This window comes from Microtus oregoni, unplaced genomic scaffold, assembly GCF_018167655.1.
Source record: "Microtus oregoni isolate MIOR12 unplaced genomic scaffold, Mior012 000031F_ref0000149, whole genome shotgun sequence".
In the NCBI taxonomy this organism is placed as follows: Eukaryota; Metazoa; Chordata; class Mammalia; order Rodentia; family Cricetidae; genus Microtus; species Microtus oregoni.
In genome coordinates this window covers 23,959,552-23,984,492 of record NW_024543090.1, presented here as the reverse complement: position 1 = coordinate 23,984,492, position 24,941 = coordinate 23,959,552, and the positions used below count along the sequence as shown (strand labels likewise).

The 24,941-nt window shown below is 45.9% G+C and overlaps 2 protein-coding genes across 3 annotated transcripts; both read right to left on the bottom strand.

Moving 5' to 3' along the window:
* Positions 1-1,766: 1,766 nt before the first annotated feature.
* Positions 1,767-4,819, bottom strand: CUNH15orf48 (chromosome unknown C15orf48 homolog). 2 transcript variants are annotated; one of them, XM_041679184.1, is made up of 5 exons: positions 4,732-4,819; positions 4,556-4,617; positions 4,304-4,389; positions 3,380-3,440; positions 1,767-2,146 (listed from the first exon to the last, which is right to left on the bottom strand). In XM_041679184.1, the coding sequence occupies exons 2-5, from the start codon at positions 4,589-4,591 to the stop codon at positions 2,078-2,080; spliced, it is 252 nt and encodes an 83-aa protein (XP_041535118.1). In that variant the 5' UTR covers positions 4,592-4,617; positions 4,732-4,819; the 3' UTR covers positions 1,767-2,077. The 2 variants fall into 2 exon arrangements, with proteins under 2 accessions (XP_041535118.1, XP_041535119.1); XM_041679185.1 differs by lacking the exon at positions 4,732-4,819 and having other exon boundaries at positions 4,556-4,715.
* Positions 4,820-9,933: 5,114 nt separating this feature from the next.
* On the bottom strand, positions 9,934-24,127 carry Spata5l1 (spermatogenesis associated 5 like 1). Its single transcript, XM_041678694.1, has 8 exons — positions 23,017-24,127; positions 21,813-21,998; positions 18,371-18,529; positions 15,453-15,662; positions 14,521-14,713; positions 12,982-13,112; positions 11,874-11,999; positions 9,934-10,114 (listed from the first exon to the last, which is right to left on the bottom strand). Exons 1-8 carry the CDS (start codon positions 24,088-24,090, stop codon positions 9,950-9,952), a joined length of 2,244 nt encoding a protein of 747 aa, XP_041534628.1. The 5' UTR covers positions 24,091-24,127; the 3' UTR covers positions 9,934-9,949.
* Positions 24,128-24,941: the final 814 nt, after the last annotated feature.

Sequence of the window (24,941 nt, the reverse complement as noted above, 5' to 3'; positions counted from 1 at the left end):
GGAGGGCAGCACAGAGCAGCCTTGCAGAGTTTGCAAAGGCCTTGCTAAATTCCCTGTCTATCCCCCCTCTCTACCCCCAGGTCCAGCTCCCCCATGTCTAGCAGTAGCTGGAGGCTTCTGGATGCAGCCAGTTTTCTACCCAAGTGACCATGCTTCGTGGAAACTGACCTTTGGCCCTAAGAAGAGTCTATTATGCTTTTGTCATAAAGATGTAGGTCTGAAAGACGGTAGGAGATAGATGTGCCCTTTCCGGCCCCCACAGCTGCCACCACTGTGCTTGCTCTCCCCTCACCCACCTGCAGACCTGCACCCTCCATCGCCAGGTTCATGCTGTGCGCAGTCAGCTTGGTGCTGGGAATGGTCCTCCCAAGAGTGCTTTCAACTTTGCCCTCGGGGTTGGCTAACCACCTCCAGGCCGTTCAATTTTATTTCCCTAAGTGGGATCATATTCTACTTCAAAAATTTAAGCAAATAAAAATGTAACTCCCAACGGTTATGTGTAATCCCTGGGACCGGCCATCAGAGATTTCCCTCTGGGAAAATCGGAGGTGATAAGAAGCAAAGGTTGAGAGAAATAGTCTAGTGTGGATCCTTTCAGAACTCCCAAGTGCCGGAGGGTTCTTATTGCTATGAAAGGACACAATTTAGCCCTTTTCATATATTCCCATTACATTCATATAAAAATTAAGAAAAGTATGTTTACCCCCATACTCTAATAGTTAATGATCTCGGCTACCTAATCAAGAAAAGTGAAAATACGTGGCCTGGAGAGAAGCTTGCTCGTGACTGTTCCTGTTAGCATCACTCCCCATAGCCCAAATTAGAAACATCGCCAATATCCATTAGTTTCAGATGCACCGACAGCGTGTGGGATATCTATACAGCATAATAGAATTCCTCACCAAAGGGATGGGATGCTGAATCCTTGAAGACAGATCATAAGCGAAAGTCCACACATGGTCCTATTTTTATGAAATGTCCAGATTAGTCCAAGCCCAGAAAACAAAAGCTGATCAATGTTTGCCTTGGGCTGGGAGCAGAGGGATTAGGGACAGTGATTGCTCATGGGCACAGCGTTCCTTTGAGGAAAACGTGAAGGTTCTAGAAGTAGATGAAGATGATTGCCCAACTTTGTAAATATAATAAAAACGCTGAGCTGTGCAATTTCAGTGGGTGACTACTAAGACATGAGAATTATATCCCAATTTCTTTTACGCTCCATGGGAAACAGCCCTCTCCTGATCGCATCTTTAAGAGCAGTCAAGGGTGGGATAGCAGGGGGATGGGGAGATGGGTGGGCATTCTGGGTATGATGAAATCATCTCTCTCAAGTCTCTGGCCAGACTCTGCAGGATGCAGGCCAGGGTTCCTCAGCCCCCTCAATCTCCCTACCCCACCCCCCATCCTACCTGCTCCATCCTCCGTCCTCCTGGGAGCAGCAGGGTTCCCACTGGCACCTGCAGGGCTCTCTGTGTGCCTCTGGTTCCTGTTCACCAGCTCTCCATACAGCCCTCTTGCCTGTCTCCACTTCCCTTTCCTCCTGAGCCTACCGCATTCACCTTCTTCCAAGTTTTGCACTTGTTCTTTGCTTTACTGCAGACAACACCTGCTCCAAAGTTTCTGGGGTGAGGGGGAAAGGGCTCGGGGGAAAGCTTAGAAATCTGTAGTTGCTGGTATTTGAAAGATGGAGTTTTATGCTTCAAAAAATGTTTTTTTCCCATAAAAAGATGGTATCCCACTTTTAAAGCTAAATAATTTTTGAGATCTCTCGCATAAATAATATTTTATTACAGATAGTAATCTAATTTATATATGGTCATACATTTCAAGGACTACACCCAAGCATCAGGAACATTAAATTTCAAATGCAAAATTGAAATTTACACCAACAAACACAAAAAAAAATTTTTCAGACTATGTGCTACCTTCAATTGCTTACACAGGATCCAAAGAATGCAGGCAAACCCTAAAATCGTAGCAGAAGCATTTCCGCACACTGGTATCAAAATCTAGTTTGTGCTGAAGTGTTTCCGCTAGATTCATAGAGCATTCTTCGGAAGGAAGGAGCGAAGAGCCATTATCTGGTTGCCCTCCGAACTTTCTGCAGCTCTTCCACGGGCTTCCACTGCTGGTTGATGGTTATAAGCTTGAAAAACAGAAAGCAAGCCACTTTGTTAAGGATCTGCCCTTCATCCTCACATTCCCTTAGGGGACCTGTCCTTCTCCCTGAAGGAAGAATATCACTATGGAATCACCTCTCCTCGACTCTGAATCAAGCACAGATTAGCAGACTGGCCAGTTTCTTACCACACCACTCCATCCCCTAAGACCTCTGGGTCTCCAGGTGCCACAGGATCAGGGAGAGCAGTCACGCATCTGTCCTGCTTACATTAGTAGTGTCGAGATTTTTAATTTGCTAAGATGGCAATTAAATTCAAGGGGTGCATCAGTTCCTTGTAAAAGGATGGACAATGTTCAAGGCACAGGGCAAGACACACAGTAGGCTCCTAAAATTCCCTCCTTGCAGTTACTTCACAGAGGCACGAATGAGCCAATCAGCTCTCATTTAGACACCCCCATTTGTCCCCAGCAGCGCTTTCTCATCCCAGACCCTGAGACACAACGATTCTGAATGCCTCTCCTTGACTTAAATGTTTTCAGAGCTTTGCTTTTTGTGAAGTCTTTTCTACCAGCCCTAAATGGTGTTCATTCTGGCCCCGTGTTTGTAGCCTTCAGAATATTTAAATTATAAAAACTAAAACCTAGAGTGGTGAGCTGGCAAGATGGCTGAGTGAGTAAAAGTGCTTGCACCCAAGGCCTACAACCTGAGTTTGGTTTCTGAGATCTACGTGGTGGGAGAAAAACACCGACGGTGTCAGTCACCCGACCTCCACACGTGAGCCACAGCACAGGCGTGACTCCCTGCCCCCAACACATAATTATTACAAATAAAACCTTTCGAGTAGTCTTTTGGAAATGAGTGAATGACAGCTAATTCCACTGAGAAAAAAATCCACTCCATTTTCAGGAATTCCTATTGTTTATCCCACCTCATATTAATTTTAGTTAAGTAACAGGGAAACAAGGTAATGTATTTCAAAAGTGATAAAGATTTATATTTGAGTGGCTAAATATGGGCTGGGCACTATGCTAAAAGTCTCTATATTTAGATTCTTTAAACTCTAAGGGCAAGTTTTATCATCACAATCATTTCACAGATTCAGAGAAGCCAAACTGTCCGCTGTGTCTGTACAGAATAGAATAACAACCTGAGCTAGGTCTCTAGACCACGGTTTCCAAAATGACACCAGATGTCCACTGTTGGTGCAAGGGACATTCCTAGCTGAATGTCAATCACACCTTGTAACTTCAGCAATACCTTTTGGGGTTGAGTAGGATCCACCATTTCCCAAGGTTCTGGGTTTCTTTTCCGATCAATACTAAAAATAAAAGAAGATTCATTAAATGAAGGTAAATGTGTTTATACAAACCCGAGAGAGATTGGGTGTATAAAATATCCAGGAACTGATTTGGTCTTCACACAGGAACTGTTAACTTTGGTCACCGGCTGTAACCGCTGAAGTGAAAGACGTGTCCACTGAAAACTCAGGGTTTGCTTCAAGCTTTAAGGAGCCCTTACTCTGTAGTGCAGGTAAGAGGTCTATTTGCTTTATTGGGCGGGATTGGAGACTGCGCCCACAAACACGTAGTCATGGAGGTGAAAGGACAAGCAAGGGCCAAGTTGCTAGCAGGGATGAGGGCTATGCTGAACTGTGCAGGCGCTGGCTCCGGGCACCACCCTCTCTGCCTGTTGTTAGAGCGCCTGTCCTCTCTGAACCTTGGACCAGCTGTAGTCAGTCTCAGAAATATCTCTTCCTTGCATCCCAGGAGACAGAACCTAGCTAGTACTTTCCTTTACCCAAAACTGAGAATAGAGTTAATCGCAGATAGCTGAACGTTTCAATTCTACCACAGTAGGAGAGAACTTTCTCATTGACATTTTGAAACCTAAAGCAATTATGCTTGATGATATGTACCCCCTAAATGTTTTTTTAAGTGTTTCAATTTCAACGCTTAAACTTAAAAAGAAATCAAATTTTACTTCGCTACAGGAGAGTCGAGGGTTCAGATGTAAGAAACAAATGTCACCGTCTGTCAGCCTCTCTAACACCAGAATTCTTTTTCAGCCCACACTTTGGTGTTCTGATTCATAGGAAAAAACCCAGACACTGATGGCATGTGTTTCAGAATCTGCAGGTGGAAGAAAAGCAGACATCCCTACACGGGAGGCATTAGTACTTACACCACATCGGTTTTTTTCAAAGCATACATAGCGAAAGATGAAGCTCCAGCGGCCGCCACGGTTATGATAAACGCCAAAGGAATGAGCTAAGACAGAACAGGTGGGGGATAGATTCAGTATGAAACCTCTGAAATATAACAAAATAGTATAAAAATTCAAAATCTTCACCATCTTTTATTTCTTCTCTAGAGAGAGAGAGAAAAAAAAAACACACTCAGAAGTCAAGATTTACCGGTTGCTTTAAAAACTTACTTCCTTATTTTTCGACAATCTCTGGAAGATGCCCATGATGACTTTAGTGTAGAATTCCAAATCTAGAAGAAGGAAAAATCCGAGATACTGGTCAAAAACATCCTCCCCTGGAGCCGGGGAAACCAAGCCGTCCAACAGACGCAGAAGGCCCGGGAACTTTCCAGAAGGAGACGCACCTGGGGCGGCTGTGGCCGGGAGATGTTAACTCCCAGCAGAGAGCCGGCCTTATATGCAGCCAACCGCTCGGGAAGGGCCGCGTTCTGGTCACGCGGGGACCCGTCCGACGGACGCGCACTGAGACAGCTCACGCGCGCCCCCTGCAGGACGGTCGCGCAGCGCGGTCCTTACCCGCGGTCCCCTTCTATGGTCCCTATCGCTTTCTGTCGGTCCTGCACCTCCAAAAGTCCGGGAGATTCCCGTGTGATGGCCAAAGCCTGGGTGAAAGGCACCCAGCCCTTCTAGAAAGGAGGGACTGAGGGAGGGGTAAGGGAGGACAGGGGCTCCAGAGCTGACTGCAACCTTCTCCCGGAGTACCAGGAAAGGATGCTAGGTTCAGGGCGGAGTAAACTGGACCAAATTCAACCACATAAAAGTTCTAAAACGTGACATGTCGCACACGGAGATTGCTAAAAAGTAAATTGTAAAGTTCATATAAACTCCAACGGAGTCCTGATGCCTGCCCCCTCCCCCCAAAAAAGTCAGGGTTAAGGGAAAAGAAACAAAATTCAACTGCAGAAGATTCCAGGTGTCCTTTTCTGCTGTGGACTCGAACTGTTGGCTTCACCTTTGGGTTCCCCCCAGCTCAGAAACTTAGGATGGCAGTTTGCTTTGTAAATAATTCCTCTAACCCAGCGACTGTGGCCACTGAGCCAGATTCCTGGACGGGAGCAGAGCGGGGCAGGGTGTGTGTGTGGGGGGGAGGGCTATTAGATGCAGAGATGGTCAACGCATGCAGCTAGTGAGTGATAGAGATGGAATCGGAAGGGAAGTCTGTCTCCCAACACCAGCACTATTAGTGCACCCTAAATCAAAACAAACTTGGTACTTTAAAGTTGTTTTAAATCACACTGATGGTGAAGTTGTGTCGGTGGGAACCCCTAGCTCAGGATGTACTGGAGTGTCCAGACTGTAGCCCCAGAGTTGCAAGATAACCCAATACATTTACAGATGATGACATTATGCCACGATATCAAAAAATTGGATAATCCTGTGGCTTGGGTTAAATTTCCAGTACAAAATCCCTTTGTAGTAAAGAAAACCTTTGGCGGGGGGTGGGGTGGGAGTGGGGGGGGTGGGAGGGGGGTGCACAGGGGTTGGGAACAGCTGTCTTACTACAGCCTAGCCCAGGTGGGTCTCAAACTTAAGATCCTCCCACTCAGCCAGGTGAGTGTTGGAATCACAGATGTGTGCAACTGAGCAAAAAGAGAACAGCTTTTAAATTTGTATTTTATTTGAGAATTTTACTCAAGGTATTTTGAGCATATTCACCTCCACTCCTCCTCTAGTTCCTCCTGGATCCATCCCTACCTCCCTACCCTCCCAACTTCATGGGGTCTTGTGCTTGTTTGTTTGAAATAACTGAGTCCAGTTTGTGCTTCCCATATACTCTGGGGTATGCGGTCATCCCCTGCTGGGGGCCAAATCCTTAAAAAGAAACTGATTCTCTTGGAAAAACCATCGACTGTCTATAGCTCCTCAGTTAAAGGGGAGGGATGTCATGAACTCTTTCCCCACCCCCGTAACAAACTACTGATTAGTTTGACCCACAGAGGCACCCAGCCACCATGAGCTCAAGAGTGGTGGTCCTGTCATGTCCAGAAGACACTGTTTAGTTCCAGTCCCCACACCCTTGGTTCTTATACACACACACACCCCTCCCCCATGATGATCACTGAACCTTGAGCGAGTATGACAGAGATGTCCCATTTGGTACTCAACTGACAACTTGGCCTCTGCATTTTAATCAGTTCCGGGTTCCTGCCCTAATAGTGCCCACCGCACAATAAACACTCTCCTGTGTCTGAGAGCTGCACCCATTTACCAGGAGAGAGACGGATTTAAAGGGCAGCGATGCTACGTCTACCAAACATAGGAATCATAGTAGGCTCATCCCTAGGGCCTCTGGACTCCCCAGTTACAGGCTCTCGGGCAGAGTTACAGTAACAGACGAGGGTTTCCTTCTGTGGAGTGGAATTTCTTCAATCCAAACTTTTTAATGGTTGGTTAACCCCGTAGCATCTATGCCACTACTGCACCCATGGCTACAGCATAGCCCAGGCTGGCCTCACACATTGGTCACTACTGTAGTTTTCAGCTGGGCAAGGCCATTGATGACTCCCCCACTCCCCCGCCCACCCCTGCAACCTACACAGCTCTTTCCAGTACACTTCCGGGCATCTTTCCAAAAGAGTCTATTTCCTACCACAGAGACACGTGCCCATCCATGTTCATAACTGCTCTGGTCACAATAGCTAGCAAATTCACCATAGTACTGATCATTCAGTGAAGTCGCTACATGGTTCTATTTTTTGTTTCCAATTTTTTAGGATAAAATGTTAAAGGGATTGAAATATGTATCTACACATAGAATGTGCTCATACAACCTTTAAAACACACTCATGTCTACTTGTAGCAATGACAGATCCAGGAAGCCACACTTTGGACCTTTCGCATGAATGCCCAGGTACACTGAATTCTGAAAGACGCAGGGGTAGGGTTATTTGCTTTGTTTTTCTCTTGGGTTCAAAGAATTACAGCAATTCAAGGTAGTTTGTATTTAACCACCAATCTCACTTACTAAGGTAAACGCAGCAATTTAAATATTAAACTATCTGCTCAATAAATATTATTACAAAAAATAGGTATATGCTAACAATTTGTATCTTTTGGTCTTTTTTTTCTGAGTGCTGTGGGTAGAACCATCTAGAATTTTCCGCCACCCGGTTCTTCATACACTTTCCCTAATAAGATTTCCCACTTCACAAACACTGAACACTGGCAGTCAGGTGGGGCGCCAGGCCACTGCTGCCGGGGAGACCAGGATGTGAAGCAGGTATGGCTACCACCCTTCACATTCCAAACTTGGGCAGGCCCCCGAGTTCCCATCAGGATACTATTCTTTGAGGAGGCTTTGTCTCCCCAACTTCCAATGCTAGACACTCTTAGAGCCTTCTGTAGTGAGGACAACCTACTTACACATCCAGTCATGGTTGTTGAGCTCTCTCCCATGGAATGTAAACTTAAGCAGCAAACACCCTAGCTTCGAACAGGAGTAACAGTTGTGAGCTGTCATGTGGGTGCTGATCCTGGGAGTTCCAGGTGTTCTTCATGCTAGGGCCAACAACTAAGGCTCTAGAGCAGTCTGAGCTCAGTACAGTGGGAAATAAACACTGCCAACTTACTGACAAGCTTTCCAGGCCAAGTGTTCACCTTCCACAAAGATTTGGGCGTGAAAGTGAAATGAACACGGTAGTTGGTTGTTTTACTCTTTGCTCCTCTGGGGGCCACCACCCACTTCACAAATAAATCACAAATGGAGGCTTATTCTTACTTACAAGTGCCCAATCTTAGCTTGGCTTGTTTCTGGTCAGCTTTTCTTAACTAAAAGTATCCTGTCTGTCTTTTGCCTCTGGGCTATTAGCTTTTTTCTGTAGGCCTTTCTTTACATCGCAACATCCGGCTGTAGTTGTAGCCGAGTGGCTGGCCCCTGGTGTCTTCCTCTCCTCTTCTTGCTTCCTGATCCTTCTTTTTCTCCTTCTATTCATTCTGTCTGCCAGCCCCACCTATCCTTTCTCCTGCCTTGCTATTGGCCATTCAGATCTTTACTAGACCAATCAGGTGTTAGACAGGTAAAGTAACACAGCTTCACCGTTAAACAAATGCAACATAGAATGCAACAAATCTTTGCATCCTTAAACACGTTCCATGGCATAAAAAATGCGACACATTTTAAAATAGCATTCCACCACAGGGGAGTATCTGGGCTAACAGAATAGACCATGAGAAGGAAGAGGTGGAGAAAGGTAATATGAACACAGGACATGTGTGTGAGAATGTCATGAAAACCAGCTTTAGTAAACCATAAAGTCTAAGTAAAAACCAATTTTTTAAAACAGTCTTGGAAGTTGTCCAGAGAAATCTTCTGATTGTGGAAACTGAGTCACAGGATGTCCTGGTCAGACTCTGCCTTTTCCTGGGCATTTTGGTGATAGGCACCTAGATGCCACCTTGGGTTGCCCAGGTAAGGTGCTCCCTACACATTGCTAGTGAGGACAATAGTAAAAAACTGTGCGCTATCATTACTTCAGGAGTTAAAAAAACAACAACAACAAGAACTGGAAGGTTATATATCAAAGGGTTTTTAATCCTTAATTGCTTCTATAAAAATAAAAACATACAGACCAAAACTATGGCCTCCAATTACAATTACAAAGTGGGGGAGTTAAGACTACAAAGGAGAAACCAACGACGCGGAGCGCACTGTGCCTCCAGCGGAAAGGATGAAGAACAATCACGGTGACACAAAACGTACATCCAAAGACGTGCAGACGTGCTGGAGCTGACTGGTCTACCAAAAACTGGTCTGTTTCCAAAGATGTTGAGGCCAGGAAAGACCGAGAACTGTTTCCAAGTAAAACATGGAAGGCGTATGATAGCTAAACTCAAGGTGTAACCCCAGACTCGATCGTCTGACAGAAAAAGATGATTACGTGATGATTATGTAGGCCATCACAGGGACAGAGAGAGGAACTCACTGGATACATTAAAATACTATGTTGATGTTGAATTTCCTGAGCTTGGTGAAGGAACTGCAGTATGAGACAATGTTATTTGTAAGACGCATGCACTAAACACTACCTAGAACGGAGGAGGAGTCAGACAGTGTTTAACAGACAGGGATGTATGACAGTGACCTCCCAAGGCTTTCCCTGGCAGTGTGGTAGCTGTCACCGCGTTACTCTATGGCGTTCGGGACAGAACTGCCTAATGACACACTTCTTAGTGTCCTCCCCAAGTAGAGTGATGTATGACTGTATCCCAGTCGCCAACTGTTCAGAAAACTGTGTGTGTGGAGGAAGGACAGAGAACAATGACGAAATGCTAAACGGAAGAATCTGGGCTGGAGAACGCTGAAGTCCTCCGTTCTAGTCCCGCAACTTTCCTGTAAACGTGACATCACGTCAGAGCCACAAAAAGAGACCAAAAATAACTATCCTAACAAAATCACACACACACACACTTTTTATTAGTGTTTTAATATACTTTCTAGAAGTAAGATGGTGTTTATCAGGGCAAGTTTCTCTCTCTCTCTCTCTCTCTCTCTCTCTCTCTCTCTCTCAGGAAAGTGTGAAGTTGCAAACCATAAGAAAGTGAAAAACTGAATAAAATAAAAATTTAATTATCTTCCAAGGCAGAAAGTCCTTTCTTAAATAAGTTTTCATACACTGTCAAGCTTTCCCGACTCAAGGATGGCTTCACAGTCCTAAGCGATTCCCTGAAGTGCTCTTGTTTCACTGACGTTGCTTCCAGTCCATTCTCTTGCAGAGCAAACAAGGCAGCCTGATGACAGAGACCAGCAAGAGAGAACAGTTAATTTGCTTCATTTAAAAACTAACAATAGTGGGTGGGTGCACCCCTCGTTGTCTCGACTTTTTTGCTCATGTTCTCCCTCCTTCTGCTCCTCATTGGGACCTTGGGAGTTCAGTCCAGTGCTCCAGTGTGGGTCTCTGTCTCTATCTCCATCCATCACCAGATGAAGGTTCTATGATGATATGCAAGATATTCGTCAGTATTGCTATAGGATAGGGTCATTTCAGGTTCCCTATCCTCAACTGCCCAAGGAACTAACTGGGGACCTTGGCTTGGGCATCTGGGAGCCACTCTAGGTTCAAGTCTCTTGCCAACTCTAAGGTGGCTCCCTTAACTAAGAATTGTGCTTCCGTGCTCCCCTATCCAACCTTCCTTTATCCCAATCCTCCTTTTTCCCCAAGTTCCCCCCATTCTCCCCTTATCCCTTTTCTCTCCCCATCTCCCCTTACCCCCATCCCACCCCACCCCCAAGATCTCAATTTTCTCCACGAGGGGTGCACCCACCCACTGAGACAGTGGAGCTGATCTATTGGGAGCTCACCAAGGCCAGCTGGACTGTGACTGAAAAAGCATGGGATAAAACTGGACTCTCTGAGCATGGCGAACAACGAGGGCTGATGAGAAGTCAAGGATAATGGCACGGGGTTTTGATCCTACTTAATGTGCTGGCTTTGTGGGAGCCTAGCCAGTTTGGATGTTCACCTTCCTAGAAATGGACGGAGGGGGGAGGTCCTAGGACTTACCACAGGGCAGGGAACCCTGACTGCTCTTTGGACTGGAGAGGGAAGGGGAGAGGAGTGGGGGGAGGGGGAGAAGGGTGGGAGGAGGGGGAGAAGGGTGGGAGGAGGGGGAGGGAAATGGGAGGCTGGGAGGAGGTGGAAACTTGTTTTTTTTCTCCTTTTCTCAATAAAAAAATGGAAAAAAAAACTAACAATAACATCAACACTGCAGTCTGGCAGTAAACCTTTGGCCTCACGTCAGAGGAGTTCAATGCCATCACAAACATTAAGCTAGAAGTTAAGGTGCCTAAAAATCCACCCTACAGCACAGTTTTGTTTTGGTTTTGGTTTTTCGAGACAGGGTTTCTCTGTAGCTTTGGGGCCTGTTCTGGAACTAGCTCTTGTAGATCACAGTGACCTCAAACTCAGAGAGATTCGCCTGCCTCTGCTGGGATTAAAGACGTGCACCACCACAGCCTGGCTGACCACAGTTTTTTGTACATTAAAAATCTAGCTGTAAATGGGCAAACTGCAGAATAACATATACTCTGAGTCCACATATAGTTTAAGATGAGAGGAACCTTAACCTGAACATAGGAAAGTTTACACAGCACTGCTCATAAAAGAAAAGATGACATGTTTTATGGCTCAGCAAGTCTCCTTGTAGCCATGTACATGTACAGAAAATGTAATGACAAACTTCATGGCAGAGTGTAGAAACTCAAAGTTCAAAAGCTATGAGGCGACTTAGGGCAGGAGGGAGCAGTGTTGGGTCTCCAGTGTAGAAGTGGGCAGTGAGGTGATCTTTGTGGAGCAACAGGGGACAGAGGGTAGGAAGGGGCCTAGGAAGATTCTAAAAGTCTGGTCACTTCACAATCACTCACTATTATATACTTAAGATGTATGTGTTCTTCTGAATTTTATAGTTAGTAAAGTTTACAGAGGGAAAAAAAAAAAACCTACAGTGACCCCTCTGCCTCAAAACAAAACAGCACAAACTTCAAACTTACCTCTTTGCAGAGGTTTCTAAGATCGGCTCCAGAGAAAAAACCCGTTTCTGCCGCTAGCTTTTCTAAGGAAACATCAGGTCCTATCGGCATGTTGTTTGTACAGACTTTTAAAATAGAAAGCCTGCCCTGGAACAAAACCAAAGACAAAATGTTTACAAACCTTAACATTCAGGTTCAACACAGATACATTAAACATTTTAAGTTCAAATTTTTTATCGTATTACAAAGTGTGTGTGTGTGTGTGTGGTGTATATGGGCAGTGTGTGTATTTGTGTGTGGTGTGGTATGTGCAGTGTATATATTTGTGTGTGGTGTGTATTTGTGTGTGTGGTGTACGCGTATAATGTATATATTTGTGTGTGTGGTGTATATGTGCAGTATATGTATTTGTGTGTGGTGTGGTGTGTGCAGTGTATATATTTGTGTGTCGTGTGTATTTGTGTATGTGTGGTGTATGTGGATAATGTGTATATTTGTGTGTGTGGTGTCTATGTGTAGTATATTTGTGTGGTGTGTGTAATGTGTGGGGGGATTCATAATCAATTAAAATCATTCTTGCTTCTGAAAGAGAGAGATTGAGTCATCAGTGGTCCACACAGTAATGGTGAAAAGTAGTTTCTTAATTATGCTTGAAGTAGCCAATCATAGCCATTTCTTCTTATGAGAACAAATATCACTATCAGAACAGTCTTAGAAACAAACACATGAATTATCAGAAACATTTAGAAGCATCAGACATTACTTTTTTTTAAAAAAAAAAATCTCTTTAAAACTTGATAAAAGCCCAAGGAAGGAAAAATTAATTCTTGGAGCCCTTCACCATCTGCAGGTTGCTCTGTGCATCTGAAGTGAAGGATTTCCTGACTGAACACACTACAGTCCCTGCAGCCCCAAACACTGCCAGAGCCTTCAGCGCCTCCTCCATCCCAGTGCACAACAGCACCCAGTGCCCTTGGCACTGCTGAGACACCAGAGTCACTTCCAGGCATGCTTCCCTGAAGGCACGGACAGACACCAATCAGAGAGAGCACGAGGCTGGCCCGCGCCCATCTGGAACTCAGGCAGACATGGGTGCGCTGCTGAGTGCAGAGGAAACATCAGCCGTTACCTCCTGATCAGGAGGGGGGACATAGATCATCTTATCCAGTCTTCCAGGCCGCAGCAAGGCCTCATCTAAGACGTCAGGCCTATTGGTTGCCACAATGATCATGACATTCCGATGAAGAATCTCTTGGTATTCTGTGGAAAGCATATAACACAGAGTCACGTCAACAAACTGCTACTCATGAAAACGCTTTCAAGTAAGTCACACATGACAAAGTGCTGTTTCAACAAGGACAACCTCTCCTCAGAGCCACGATGCTCACTCGCCATCCCAGACACCTTCTTGGTACCAAGTCAGCCCACAAACAACTCCTTAATCGAAGAGCTACCTGTGTGTCTGAAAGGACAGTAGTCCTGACAGGTGTTTCTCTGTGTGAGAACTGACGGAAGGACACCTGCCTGGTGCCCAAATCCACTCAGGCCCCTGATGGACGACAACTATAAACAGACCGCTTACAAAGGCAGACTGCGTGGCTAACGGGGCCATGACAATTCTGGAAGGTCTAGCTTTCCGTGTCCCCAAAGATGGAAATTTCATCTTTTTTTTCCCAGAGGCAGAAATGGTCAACCTGCGCTGCAGTTCTGCAAACCCTGGATAAGAAGCAACATGTGCTTCTGTTTGAAGTGGGATCGCATGGACCCCTGGCTACCCCCAAACTCTCTACCCAACAAAAGGGACCTTAAACTTCTGCTCCCCTGCTCACACCCCCCAAGTGCTGGGTTTCCCAGCACAAACCAGCACCCCTGGTTTTGCATAGTGCTGGGATAGCACTCAGAGTTTGGTCAGGCCAGGCAGTCACTCTATCACTGACCTACATACAATCCTAAGCCCGAGAGAAGAAACGGTTAAAAGCAAGACACAACAAGGCCTAAAATCAAAACTATTCATTGAGTTGGATAATCCAAACAGTTCTCCAGTGTTTACCCCTCAAAGCAGCAAGTTTCCCAGCATGCTAATGGGAACCCCTGCATCATGAGATCAGGTTATCGTGGGCCCCTTCTAATTTAGTGTGCTTTATTCCTACTGAGTGGTTAAGATGCTCCTTTTGTGGAATAACTTAAAAATGGGGGAAAAAACCAGGAATATGATTATAATAAATCAGGTATTACCCACTCAGGATAAGAAACCACTCTGTCTGAAGCAGAGGCTCACAGAGGCAGAGGACTCACTAACTTCGCTCGCTTTCAACTACTGAAGTTACTCAAGTACTAGTTTTTTTCGTAATTGAAGGAGGGTAAGTCCTTCTCAGGATATATTCTCATACTCATAAGAATAAATTCCTTCTCCATTAAGTAAAATATATTTCTCATTCTTTAGAAAATAAAACTCACATCTCAGATAATTATAGGACTTTTCACTTATTCTGCCCAAATCACAATTTTTATCAGTCCTATAAAAGCCCCGAGAAGTCAGTGACATCCTATAACCCTCCAGAAGATGGATCCAGCCTGGGAAATGCAGTCGTGTGGGAATGCTACCTAATTCTGGCCTGGGATTATGGTGCACCCTGGCTAAAGAAGAGCCCCAGCTCCTGGTATTTACCCTGGTGGTCTGATTTACTCCCTCTTCTCTCTACCGTCCTAACTCCCACACCATCGAGCTCATTCAGCAGAACTGAAAGAACTCGCTCCCGAGCATCACATCCCAAGGTGCCGACTGAGCGAGACCCCAAGACTGAGTCAATTTCATCCAAAAACACAAGCGCTGGCGTATTGGCTCTTGCTTGTCGAAATACCTTAGTGAGGGAAAAAAAACATAACGTCACACGCCATCCGGTGACTATTTTCACTCTGCTATCTGCAAACATTAAAACAGAAAAATGAAGACTCTAAGTGCTTAAGACCTGGGAAATTAGTAAATAAAAAAGTCAGTGATAGATAGTCATTAAAAGTTGTCTTATTTAAAGATATTTAACATGGAAGTGATAATGCTCTTTTCTTTTAAAACAGGATTTCATTATGTAGCCCGGGCTGGCCTGGAACTCGCAGAAATCTGTCTGTCCTGAGCACTAGAATAAAAGGCATATGCCACCACACCTACCTGATAACAAATATTTAACTTTAAAAACCGAGAGAGATGGCTCAGGGGGCTAAGGGTGCTTACTGCTCTTACAGAGGCCCTGAGTTCGGTGGCTAGTATGTACCCAAACTGGCGACTCATAATTTCCTGCAACTCCAGTTCCAGGGGAATCCAGCATCCTCTCTGGCCTATGTGAGCACCTGCACACAAGTGCACATGCCACATATGGGCACACACATGTGCAATGATTTTTAAAAACTAAAAATAAAGTTTACAAAAGATAAAACTTCAGATTGATAAAACCTTACCTCAACATTATTCAAAACCAGAGAGAAGAAATACATGAAACAGTAGCAGTGGGTGGAAGAATTATGGGGAAGAGGGCTCTTATTTTAAACTTAAGCATGTATAACTTTTACCACTGGGGAAAAGACAATACTTAAAAACAAACGAACCTGAGACAAGACTTTCTCCGAATCTCCAACGTAAGGTGAAAAGAGGTCGGCTCCGCTCACTGACACAAAAGAGCAGCGGCAGCTTGTGGCCAGGGCCCTCACCAGAGTGGTCTTAGCACATCCAGGGGGGCCGTAGAGGAGAAGGCCGGTTGGCTGTTTCAGACCCATCCTAGCAAACTCCTGAGGGAACTTCAGAGGCCACTCAACACACTGTCAACAGGCAGAGAGACAGAGATGTTAGCATACCGGGCACTTCCCAAATCCCTCCCCTCATCGGGCAGTCCCAGAGCGGGCTGAGCTGAAATAGCCTCCTGTCCTCAGCAGCCCAAGAACCCAAGTCCCTACTACTTGGTTCCATCTGCACCCAATGGCTTTCACTTGGGGTACCAAGCTATGCCTGAACATTCTCCCAACAGTTCTCTGTGGCTTTTCTCTTTAAACTTTTAATTATCTTTAAATTTGTGTTGTCTGGGTCTGCATATATGTCTGTGTATCGTGTGCATGCCTGGTCCCTGCAGAGGTCAGAAGTCACTGGATCCCCTAGAACTGGAGTTATGATGGTTGTGAGTCACCATACGGGTGCTGGGACCTGAATCTGGTCCTTTGTAAGAGCAGCAAGTGCTCTTAACTGCCGAGCCATCTCTTCACTCTCATGTGGCCAGTCTCTAGCTCTCCAACCTTACCTCAAATTACCTGCTTGGAGAAGTCTTCCCCAAGGACCCTGAGCAGAAAAGCACCCCTTCTCCCAGCCACAGCCTGTACTGCCTTCCACTGTACTTAGAACATTCAGAGTTGATTACTATTCTTTTCCCATGTTGGGTTGGTCACCCTGTTCCCGCTACAGAATCAGCAGAGTTCACGTCTCAATCCTCAAGACCCAGAGTAACACTTGCCTACAGCAGGCACTCAATAAATGTTACTGAACAGTGAAGAAGTCCTAAACGCTCGAAGGGAAATAGCTTTATGATCATTTTACAGACTTGGAGACTCAGGCCTATGAAAGTTAGCCGTGACTGGTGAGTGTCCAACTTAGTGCTGGTGAGGTGGCAGGACCAACAGTGACCTCAAGGAAGAAGGGTGGCAGGTGAGAGCTTTGTTCCAAAGGAGACAGACTTTTAAACTAACTAGGCCAAAACAGGCACCCCAAGGAGAAGGGATACTACAAACAGAGGTGCATGAAGCCATCGAACTGACTGTCTCAGCAGTGAGCAGAAGCAATGGAGGTCAAGTGGGGGTGGACCACAGTGGGCCCTGCAAGCTCTAACTGACAATGCAGAAATATGTAGAGTGCTCTGAAAGGGAAGGACACTGAGACAGGGTGATCAGTCAGGTCAGAAATCTCTTGCAATGATTTAGGCCACAAAAATCCAAAAGGCTGGATGTACCGCAGGCAATGAAGACAGCAAGACAGAGTAGTCACTGAAAGATGAGGAACTGCATCTCACAAAGTTCTGGCACCATACTTCTGACGGGAAACTGCTTGCTGGCTGACCGCAGTCACCCTGACAGGGAATCTTAGGTGTGGAGGTAGCGTTTTTTCAAGACGGAGTCTCACTATGTAGCACTGGCTGTCTCAAAGTCAGAAATTCAACTGCCTCTGTCTCTTGAGTGCTAGGATTAAAGGCATGTGCCCTACACCTGACATTAACTGGACCATAGACATGTCACATTGGCATCCCTGTGGTTATCTAGCAGACAGATAGCTAAGCAGTCCTGATGACCTCAGGAAAAGTCTATTCAAGACTTTTCAAGTAACGATGAAAACGGTCTTAGACACTGTGACAATCACCTTGGACTACAGAAAGGATGTCTAGGGCTGGAGAGATGGCTCAGTGGTCAAGAGCACATGTTGCTCTTGCAAAGGACCTTCCTAGGTTTGGCTCTCAGAACCTACATGGTGGCTCACAACCATCCATACTCCAATCCCAGGGCGTCTAACACCCTGGTCTGTATGTGATGACCATATACACACGCAGCCAAAATACTAATAGGCATAAAATAAAAGTAATTTTTAAAAAAAGATGTCCATGAGTCTCTAAGAGCACCAATATCTCAGGGAAAGGAGAAGAGAGCCCAGAAAGGCAGGAAGTGCCACAGCCAGGCTAACAGAACAAAACAAAGGGGCATGGCTGATGTCTTTCAGGCATGAATTTAGGACTGTGAAGTAAGACAAGCCCATGGGAAAGGCTCACCACAGCTTCAACCCCAGCCCCCAGGAGGAATAGCACAGTGTTTGCACATAACCTGCATCTATTTGCTGTAAATTGCCTCCACCACTCATAATAATGTAAATACCACGTTCATAGTTGGCATATTATATTGTTTAGGGAAAAGATAACAAGAACAAATGTTGGATCTGTTCAGGGCAGACAGTAGTTTGGATAGCTGGTTGTATCCACAGATGCAGAATAATGGAAACACCGGCCAAACGTTCTCATTTACAGGCTCGAACTACAGTGGCAAAGGAATGACTGACAGCCTGCATGTCTCAAAAGTTTTTTTGTTGTTGTTTTTGTTTTTGTTTTTCGAGACAGGGTTTCTCTGTGGTTTTGGAGCCTGTCCTGGAACTAGCTCTTGTAGACCAGGCTGGCCTCGAACTCACAGAGATCCGCCTGCCTCTGCCTCCCAAGTGCTGGGATTAAAGGCGTGCGCCACCACCGCCTGTCTCAAAATTTAAAGCATTTACTATCCAGCTTGTCACGGGAGTTCTGTCGACCTGTGTTCTAGATGAGAATGAACTCCTCAAAGCAAAAGTTTTTAGAGAGGGTTAAGATGGAGAATCACAGAAACTAGATTTGATGTCTGCAGAGCAGAATTCGGGTAAGATGGCGGCAAGTGCATCTGATTGCGGCATTTCCATTATAGACACAGAACGCTACCATGGGACTCAGCCAGACAAGCTGATTAATAACCGTTACCTGCTTTAACTTCAGCTTCACATCGTCAAGTCCCCCTATCTGCTCCCAGCCAACAGGCTTGATGTCCATCAGCCCAATAGAACTTCGAAATGATGAGGGCTGAATCTTTTTCAAAGCATCAAGAAAGTCCATTTCGTCAATCTGAGGACTGTCCTGGTTCTGAAGAAACCCCAAGAGAAAAATCAAGCCAAAAATTAGGCAGGCTTTTGTTATAGCATACACACATAACAACCTAAAGAAAAAAAAAACTCTCTCTTTTGAATGTATAAATCTAATTACCACTAGTCTCAAGTTCAAGCATCTCAGACAATCATGTCCTCAAAGTGGAATTGCTGAGCTTACAAGGCGCAAGGCCTAAATTCAGACAGCTACAGCTGTTAAGGGACTGTCCTCTTAGGAAGCCACAGCCACTCCTGCCCTTCTGGCTACAGGAAGCTGTTCTCCCCAGACGACTCTAACAAACTTTTAAGTCTGCCAGGATGTGACAGGAAGAAATGATACTCAACATTGTGTTGATTAAATTTCTTCAAACTAGAGTGAAATAGAGGAAATAACAAGTAGAAAGACATCGGTGTTTGCGACTTCCTATAAACGCTGTTCTGAGTAAGAACACGGAGGAGAGGACATCTTCACACTTCAAAGCATCTCCTCGTACTATAGCTCCATGGAGGAACCGTTCAGTATTCAGTTCATAACACCAACGAGCATCTGAGGGGCCTCATGCTCCACATGGTAAAGACACAATCTTGACTAAGTACTGTTCCCATCAGGGACGCATACCTGGAATCTGAACGTTCTACAAGATAACCCAAATCACTCATGTGAAAGTCACAAATCTCAGATTAAAAAAAAATCCTCAAGTGGCCCCTATAAAACAAAAAACATGCCCATACACAAACGCGAGTGCACGCAGACAGACAGACAGACAGACACACACACACACACACACACACACACGATGGACAAGAGAGTATGATAATACTAACTTAGCAATATGTTAAAAATTATGGATCTGGATCAAGGGCCTGTTTAAAATTCTCTGTAACTGTTTTGGAACTTTCCAACAAAATTAAAATGATTTCAAAAATAAAAAGTTAAAAAGAAACCTAACAGGAAGCGACTTTTAGAGAAGCTAAGCAGACTGATCACATTTGCTGGTGTTTTACCGTCTGTGCCTGTATCTTTCCTCTCAGGTTGCTGCTCTCAGCTGTCTCTGAACCTTCTCTCCATATGAAAATAATGGGCCCGAAGTCCTTCCCCTAGTCATGTCTGCAAGTTTACCTATCTGTCCATCTCCAAATGTTCAAATAGCAAGTCATGCCCTTATTGGCTCTTTTCGTTATACTCAAAGGCCATCTTCCCCTAACATTAGGTATTAATTACGATTTTCTTGATCATCCCAGTGAAGCACAATTTTGGTTTGCTCAAAGCTTCTTTGATGGGGTGGGGGTAAGTGTAGGGGATGGGAGGAGAGTAGGGAGTGGGAACTGGGATTGGTATGTAAAATAAAGATAGCTTGTTTTCTTTTTTAAAAAAATAAATTTAAAATAAATTAGATGAAAAAAAGCTTCTTATGTTCATTTCCATTTTACCTATATTATTGTTAAGTAATTTGCCTTCATATCAAATGTTAGCAGCTTTCACATCTAAGGTGATATTTTGGGCAAAGTTCACTCTCTTTATACTTGGTTCTCCTATTGAGTTTCAGTCGTGTGTTTGACAGGGAAACATCTGACAAACTTTTGCCAGCTGATTTTGCCATTCAGGTGCATCTGTTCTAATGTTGATGAAAAGACTCACGGAACACATAACCATCGTTCTCTGTTTCGTTTCTTCGCTTTACTGGCTTGCGGTCTCAGACTCTGGGCACGGAATACTCATTAATTTTAGATATTATCACCTAGCATTTGAAGATCTCACTTCACCACTGAACACCCTTCACTTCATCTGACTCTCTGCGTCCTTGCAGGCATATATATCCTTTCATCTTCTGAATTCATTAAACTGTGTTCCTGATTTCTTAATTGGACTATTTCAGAAAAACTTTAATGGATTCCTTGTCTGCCCTGGTACAGAGCCTCTCACCTGCCTAGTGGGAGAAGAGAGACGAGCCAAATCTTCCCAGACGTCTCTGCCCCTTCTTCCCTCCACTTCCCTTGGGTTGTTTCTGAACTCAGCCATCAACTATGGAGACTAGACCCCCCCCCCCTCAACAGCAGAGAGTGGCTGGTCCACCTAAGCCAGAGATGCTTAAAATGAAGCCTAGAACTTCAATGCGAGGAAATCTAAATGCGCCTCCCTTCCCCTCTTTGGAACTCTCACCCCTTCCCACAAAGGACACACATTCTCACACCTTTACACAGGATTTCATTAAAACTCTAGGCAGTTTGGTACCAAATCCATTAAGATGGGGACTCAGAAGTGCATCTAACTTCTTCCCACCTTAGAATGAAAATAGTGCAAAATTAGGAAAGATATAAATTATTTAGTTGAAAATAATTTAGGATGCTATGAACGACATTGAAATGTCCCAGAATCCTCAGCTGTTGAAACTATTGTTTGCCGAAGAGGTTTAGGGACTCCAGTTATCAGATACTAAATGACTTGATTTTTAAATTAACAGTATTAAAAATATTACATTTAAGATCATCCTAAATATTTTTAAAGTAATTATAAACTCAAAATGTGAAAATCAGTGACAATCTTGAATAAATACAATTCCAAGTATTCAATTTCTCTTGGATTAGAAAACTTCATTTCTCCCTAGACATTTATCAATAATAAAGAAAAAAAAAACAGTCTCCTGGCAATGAAGAAATCTTACAGATACCATCTTATTCTAGAAATCAAACGCTGAAGTTAATCGTCAGTGCTAAAATTCTTGCTGAGGTATCATGGCTGTGGATTATTTCTAAATGTTTTAGAAAGACATGCACACATGTAAACTCAAGCACACAAGAAAGAAAATGAGAAGTAATCCAGCAGATGTCATGACTGCAGCATCCGGGGGAAAGCTGTACGAAAGCTCTTAGTCCTGCGTTTGGACCTTTCTGTCTAAGTCTCAGGTGGCTGCTTAATAAATTTCAATTAAAATCTGTCAGATTCTTCTGAGGGGCAACACCTTTCCTGGCTGGTCTGGCTCCAGCACTAGGGAGTTCCTGTGGCAACGACGAAAACTCACTGAAGAAACTGCCTGGAAGACTCAGCCGTTTCCTCATCTTCAATCATATGTTTATACAGCATTGAGATGCAAATCTATGAGGTAAATTCATATACATACATTCACATACAACACACACACATACATACACACAGAAGCAGCCGTGGAGACTGCCAACCATGCCAAGGAGCGTACTGTACTCACCACTTCTTTAACCCCAAGTTAATTTGTCGTATCACCAGGAAAGATGAGCACGGCTGGTCATACGTTAACACATCTTACCTTCTCATTCTTAAGAAGGGCACACATGGCAGCCTCCCTACAGAGCGCGGTCAGGTCAGCACCCACGTAGCCAACTGTCATTTCTGCCAGGAGACCTAAGTCAATGTAACTGGAGACGGGCATCTTGGAAGTAATAACTTGCAGAATTGTCTCTCTTTGTTTAAGTGTGGGAGCCCCAATGACGACCTACAGGTAAAGCAAAACATAGAAAAATCAAAACGATTCAACTAAAATCCTTTCTTTAAAAGCATCCTCACAAATCTGCCCGCCTGCATCTGCCTCCTGAGTGCCAGGATTAAAGGCATGTGCCACCATCGCCCGGCAAGGGTCTCTTTTGTAATAACACTCTCATAACTATCCTTTATCATCACATCTGGGAGAAGGGATCCTCAACTGAGGAATTTTCTCTATCAAATTGGCCTATGGGCATGTCTGCAGTGTTTTCTTAATCGCTAATACATAATTCTGGAACTTGTATCACGACCTTTTAGCACACCTTAGATTCTGAATATAAGAAAATACTAATTCCCTAATGGGCCAACAGAGGCTGGGAATTTGATCAATGAAAATTATATATTTCACTGAAGAAGTTCTGGCTGACGAGGATCAAACAATAGGCCAGATCATCCAGGTCCTTGCTCTTTGGGAGAAGGGCCTTTAATAAGCTGGTGCAAGGAAGAAACCCACTCTCGGGCGCAAAAGAGTTAAGCGAAAGTATGCAATTGCTACCCCTCTGCAGAGTCCTACCACACAATTCACGTATTGCTTAATTACTAGTTATTCTAACTATTCCTTAGCAATAAAAAAAAAAATCACTGGAAGACCAAAACTCGTAAAACAAGGCAGCTGTGAATATTCAACTTTCTTGACAACCCAGGAAGTCAACTGTAGAACAGGAAGCTGGTACCTTGACACGGAATGAATATATTAAGAGGCTGATGTCTGTTTTTGTTTGCCTTTCCTGCCTTCTCTTACTGTGACTAGGTTTTCATTCCAAAGCTGTTTCAGTTGAATATGCTTGCAACAGGCTGAGCTACCTGAAGACTTAACATAAACATTAGCAAAACAAACCTAATGACCACCCCGCTTCCCAGAATGATCTGACTCTAGAATAAGCGGGCTCTGGTTCACCCTGCCTGACCCAGCTGTCCAAAAAGGTGAGCTTCGAGGGACCAGGGGCTCTTAACCAAAGCGGGCTATTTACCTCTCTGTCAAACCGCCCGGGCCTGCGCAGCGCTGGGTCTAACTCATCTGGCCGGTTGGTGGCTCCTACAACCACAACCTCCCGGTCCCCATGGATGCCGTCCAGCAGCGTCAGCACCTGGGCCACTACCCGGCTCTCGGGGGCTCGCCGCGAGCCGCCTCTCCGGGGACACAGGGCATCCACCTCGTCCAGAAAGAGGAGGCTGGGCCCGCGGCTGGCCAGTTCCCGAGCACGCTGGAAGACGCGCCGCACGTTCTCCTCGGTCTCCCCGGGCCGGGCTCCCTGCAGCGCCGGGGCGCTCACCGCCAGCAGCTCGGCCCCCGCCTCGCGCGCCACCGCCCGCACCAGCTGGGTCTTGCCCACTCCCGGGGGTCCAGCCAGGAGGACCCCGCGGGGCACCGCCAGCCCAAGCGCGCCCAGGGCGAGCGGGTAGCGCAGTGGCAGGTGGAGCAGCTCCCGCAGGGAGGCGGCCGTCTCCGACAGGCCCCCAAGGGCCACCTCCTCCGGGGGCTCGACCTGGGGCGGCGGCTTGTCGCTGAGCGTGATGCGGGTGTGCGGTGTGACCAAGCCGGCGGGCTCAGGGTCCGGCGTCCCGCCCACCACGTGCAGTGCGGCAACCGGGCCGGGGATGCCAGGCGGGGTGGCCACCACGTGTCCCCGCGACACCGGCCGGTGGCGCAGCAGCTCGTGCGCTACCTCCAGCACCGCATCAGGGCTTGGGGTTCCCGCCTGCGGTCGCAGCACCGGCCACACTGCGACCCGCCGCAGCGGCGGACAGGGCACCGGCTGCAAGCTGTCCAGACTGATTTTCCCCACCGCCGCCTCGGCCCCGGGGCTCGCGCACTGCGGGTCCAGCTGCACAAAGCCGTCCGCCCCGTCGCGCCGGGGCCAGGCCGTGCAGAGGCAGCAGCCGCCGGCGGGCAACGTGATCCTCAGCGGCGAGCCCAAGCGTGCGCCCAGGCTGCGGAAAGCAGCCGGCCCCAGGCGGCAGCGCTGGGTGCCCCGGTCCCGGGGATCCACCGGCAGCAGCTTCAAAAGCTGTCCGTCGGGAAAGGCCCCCGAGTCTGGAGCCATGATTAGAAGAAGCACTCCCGGGAGAGCCCGGCAGCAATTCTACCCGGGTGCCGGATGCAGGCAGCGCGCATGCGCCATGAAAGGACAAGCGTCTGATTGACGGTCGAAAGGGCTTATGGGAAAGTGAAAAGGCTGGGGCTCCATAAAGTTTCCAGAACCCGCGCTGTCCCTCCCGCAGCCTTCAGAGGCCGTGAGAACGCAAAGCCACACTAGGGCATAAACACGTACCTTGGCTGCTACATCAGTGTCAGGTCTCTGCCTTCTGAATTTCCAATAAGAGTTTGCATTTTTGTGAAGATAAAACTGTGGGAGGAGGGGACAGGCTGTTGAGGTGTAAATAAATTACCTGTCAAGTTAATCGTGATGGCCACACCTTATGAAATTTATTTTATTCTCGTTCCAAAAAGCTCATAGCGTCCAGACATGGGAAAGAATACCTAATATAAGACATAATAACCGTCTTCAATTTGTAAAGGAGCGGATGTGAAAGTTGGCGTCCTTGTGGACGGCTGTGGTATAGAACTGACCAGAAAATGAAAGTTTAATGGGATGATCTTAAGAGGTTTTCTCTGCGTATTTTAGCACGGTCGCGTGAGAGGTAGAGTCAGTGGCCATAGCCAATGCCAACAGAGGGAAGTATACACGAGGAGACTATTAGAACCGCTCAAACCTTACAGATGGCTGCATTGATTTATTTAGCAGAGGTGGAGGCTATGCTAGTAGGGATATGAGGTGGAGGAGAGTACGTGTTGTTTTGTGTTGCGTGGAAAAGTTAATCTCATTCAAAGTCCTCTGACCTTAGCCAGGACACACGCAGCTTCCCCACGGGAACACCCACTCGTGTCCTTATG

Bases quoted from the DNA above. Each gene is read 5' to 3' on its own strand.
- CUNH15orf48 (XM_041679184.1), bottom strand. From the start codon at position 4,591: ATGGGCATCTTCCAGAGATTGTCGAAAAATAAGGAA. The intron at 4,390-4,555 runs GTAAGTTTTTAA...GTTCTGTCTTAG, and splicing joins GATTGTCGAAAAATAAGGAA to CTCATTCCTTTGGCGTTTAT. The intron at 3,441-4,303 runs GTAAGTACTAAT...TTTTATTTTTAG, and splicing joins TTGAAAAAAACCGATGTGGT to TATTGATCGGAAAAGAAACC.
- Spata5l1 (XM_041678694.1), bottom strand. From the start codon at position 24,090: ATGGCTCCAGACTCGGGGGCCTTTCCCGACGGACAGCTTTTGAAGCTG. The intron at 18,530-21,812 runs GTAAGATGTGTT...GGGTTTCTTCAG, and splicing joins CCCTTCTTAAGAATGAGAAG to AACCAGGACAGTCCTCAGAT. The intron at 14,714-15,452 runs GTTCGTTTGTTT...TCCCTCACTAAG, and splicing joins CGGAGAAAGTCTTGTCTCAG to GTATTTCGACAAGCAAGAGC.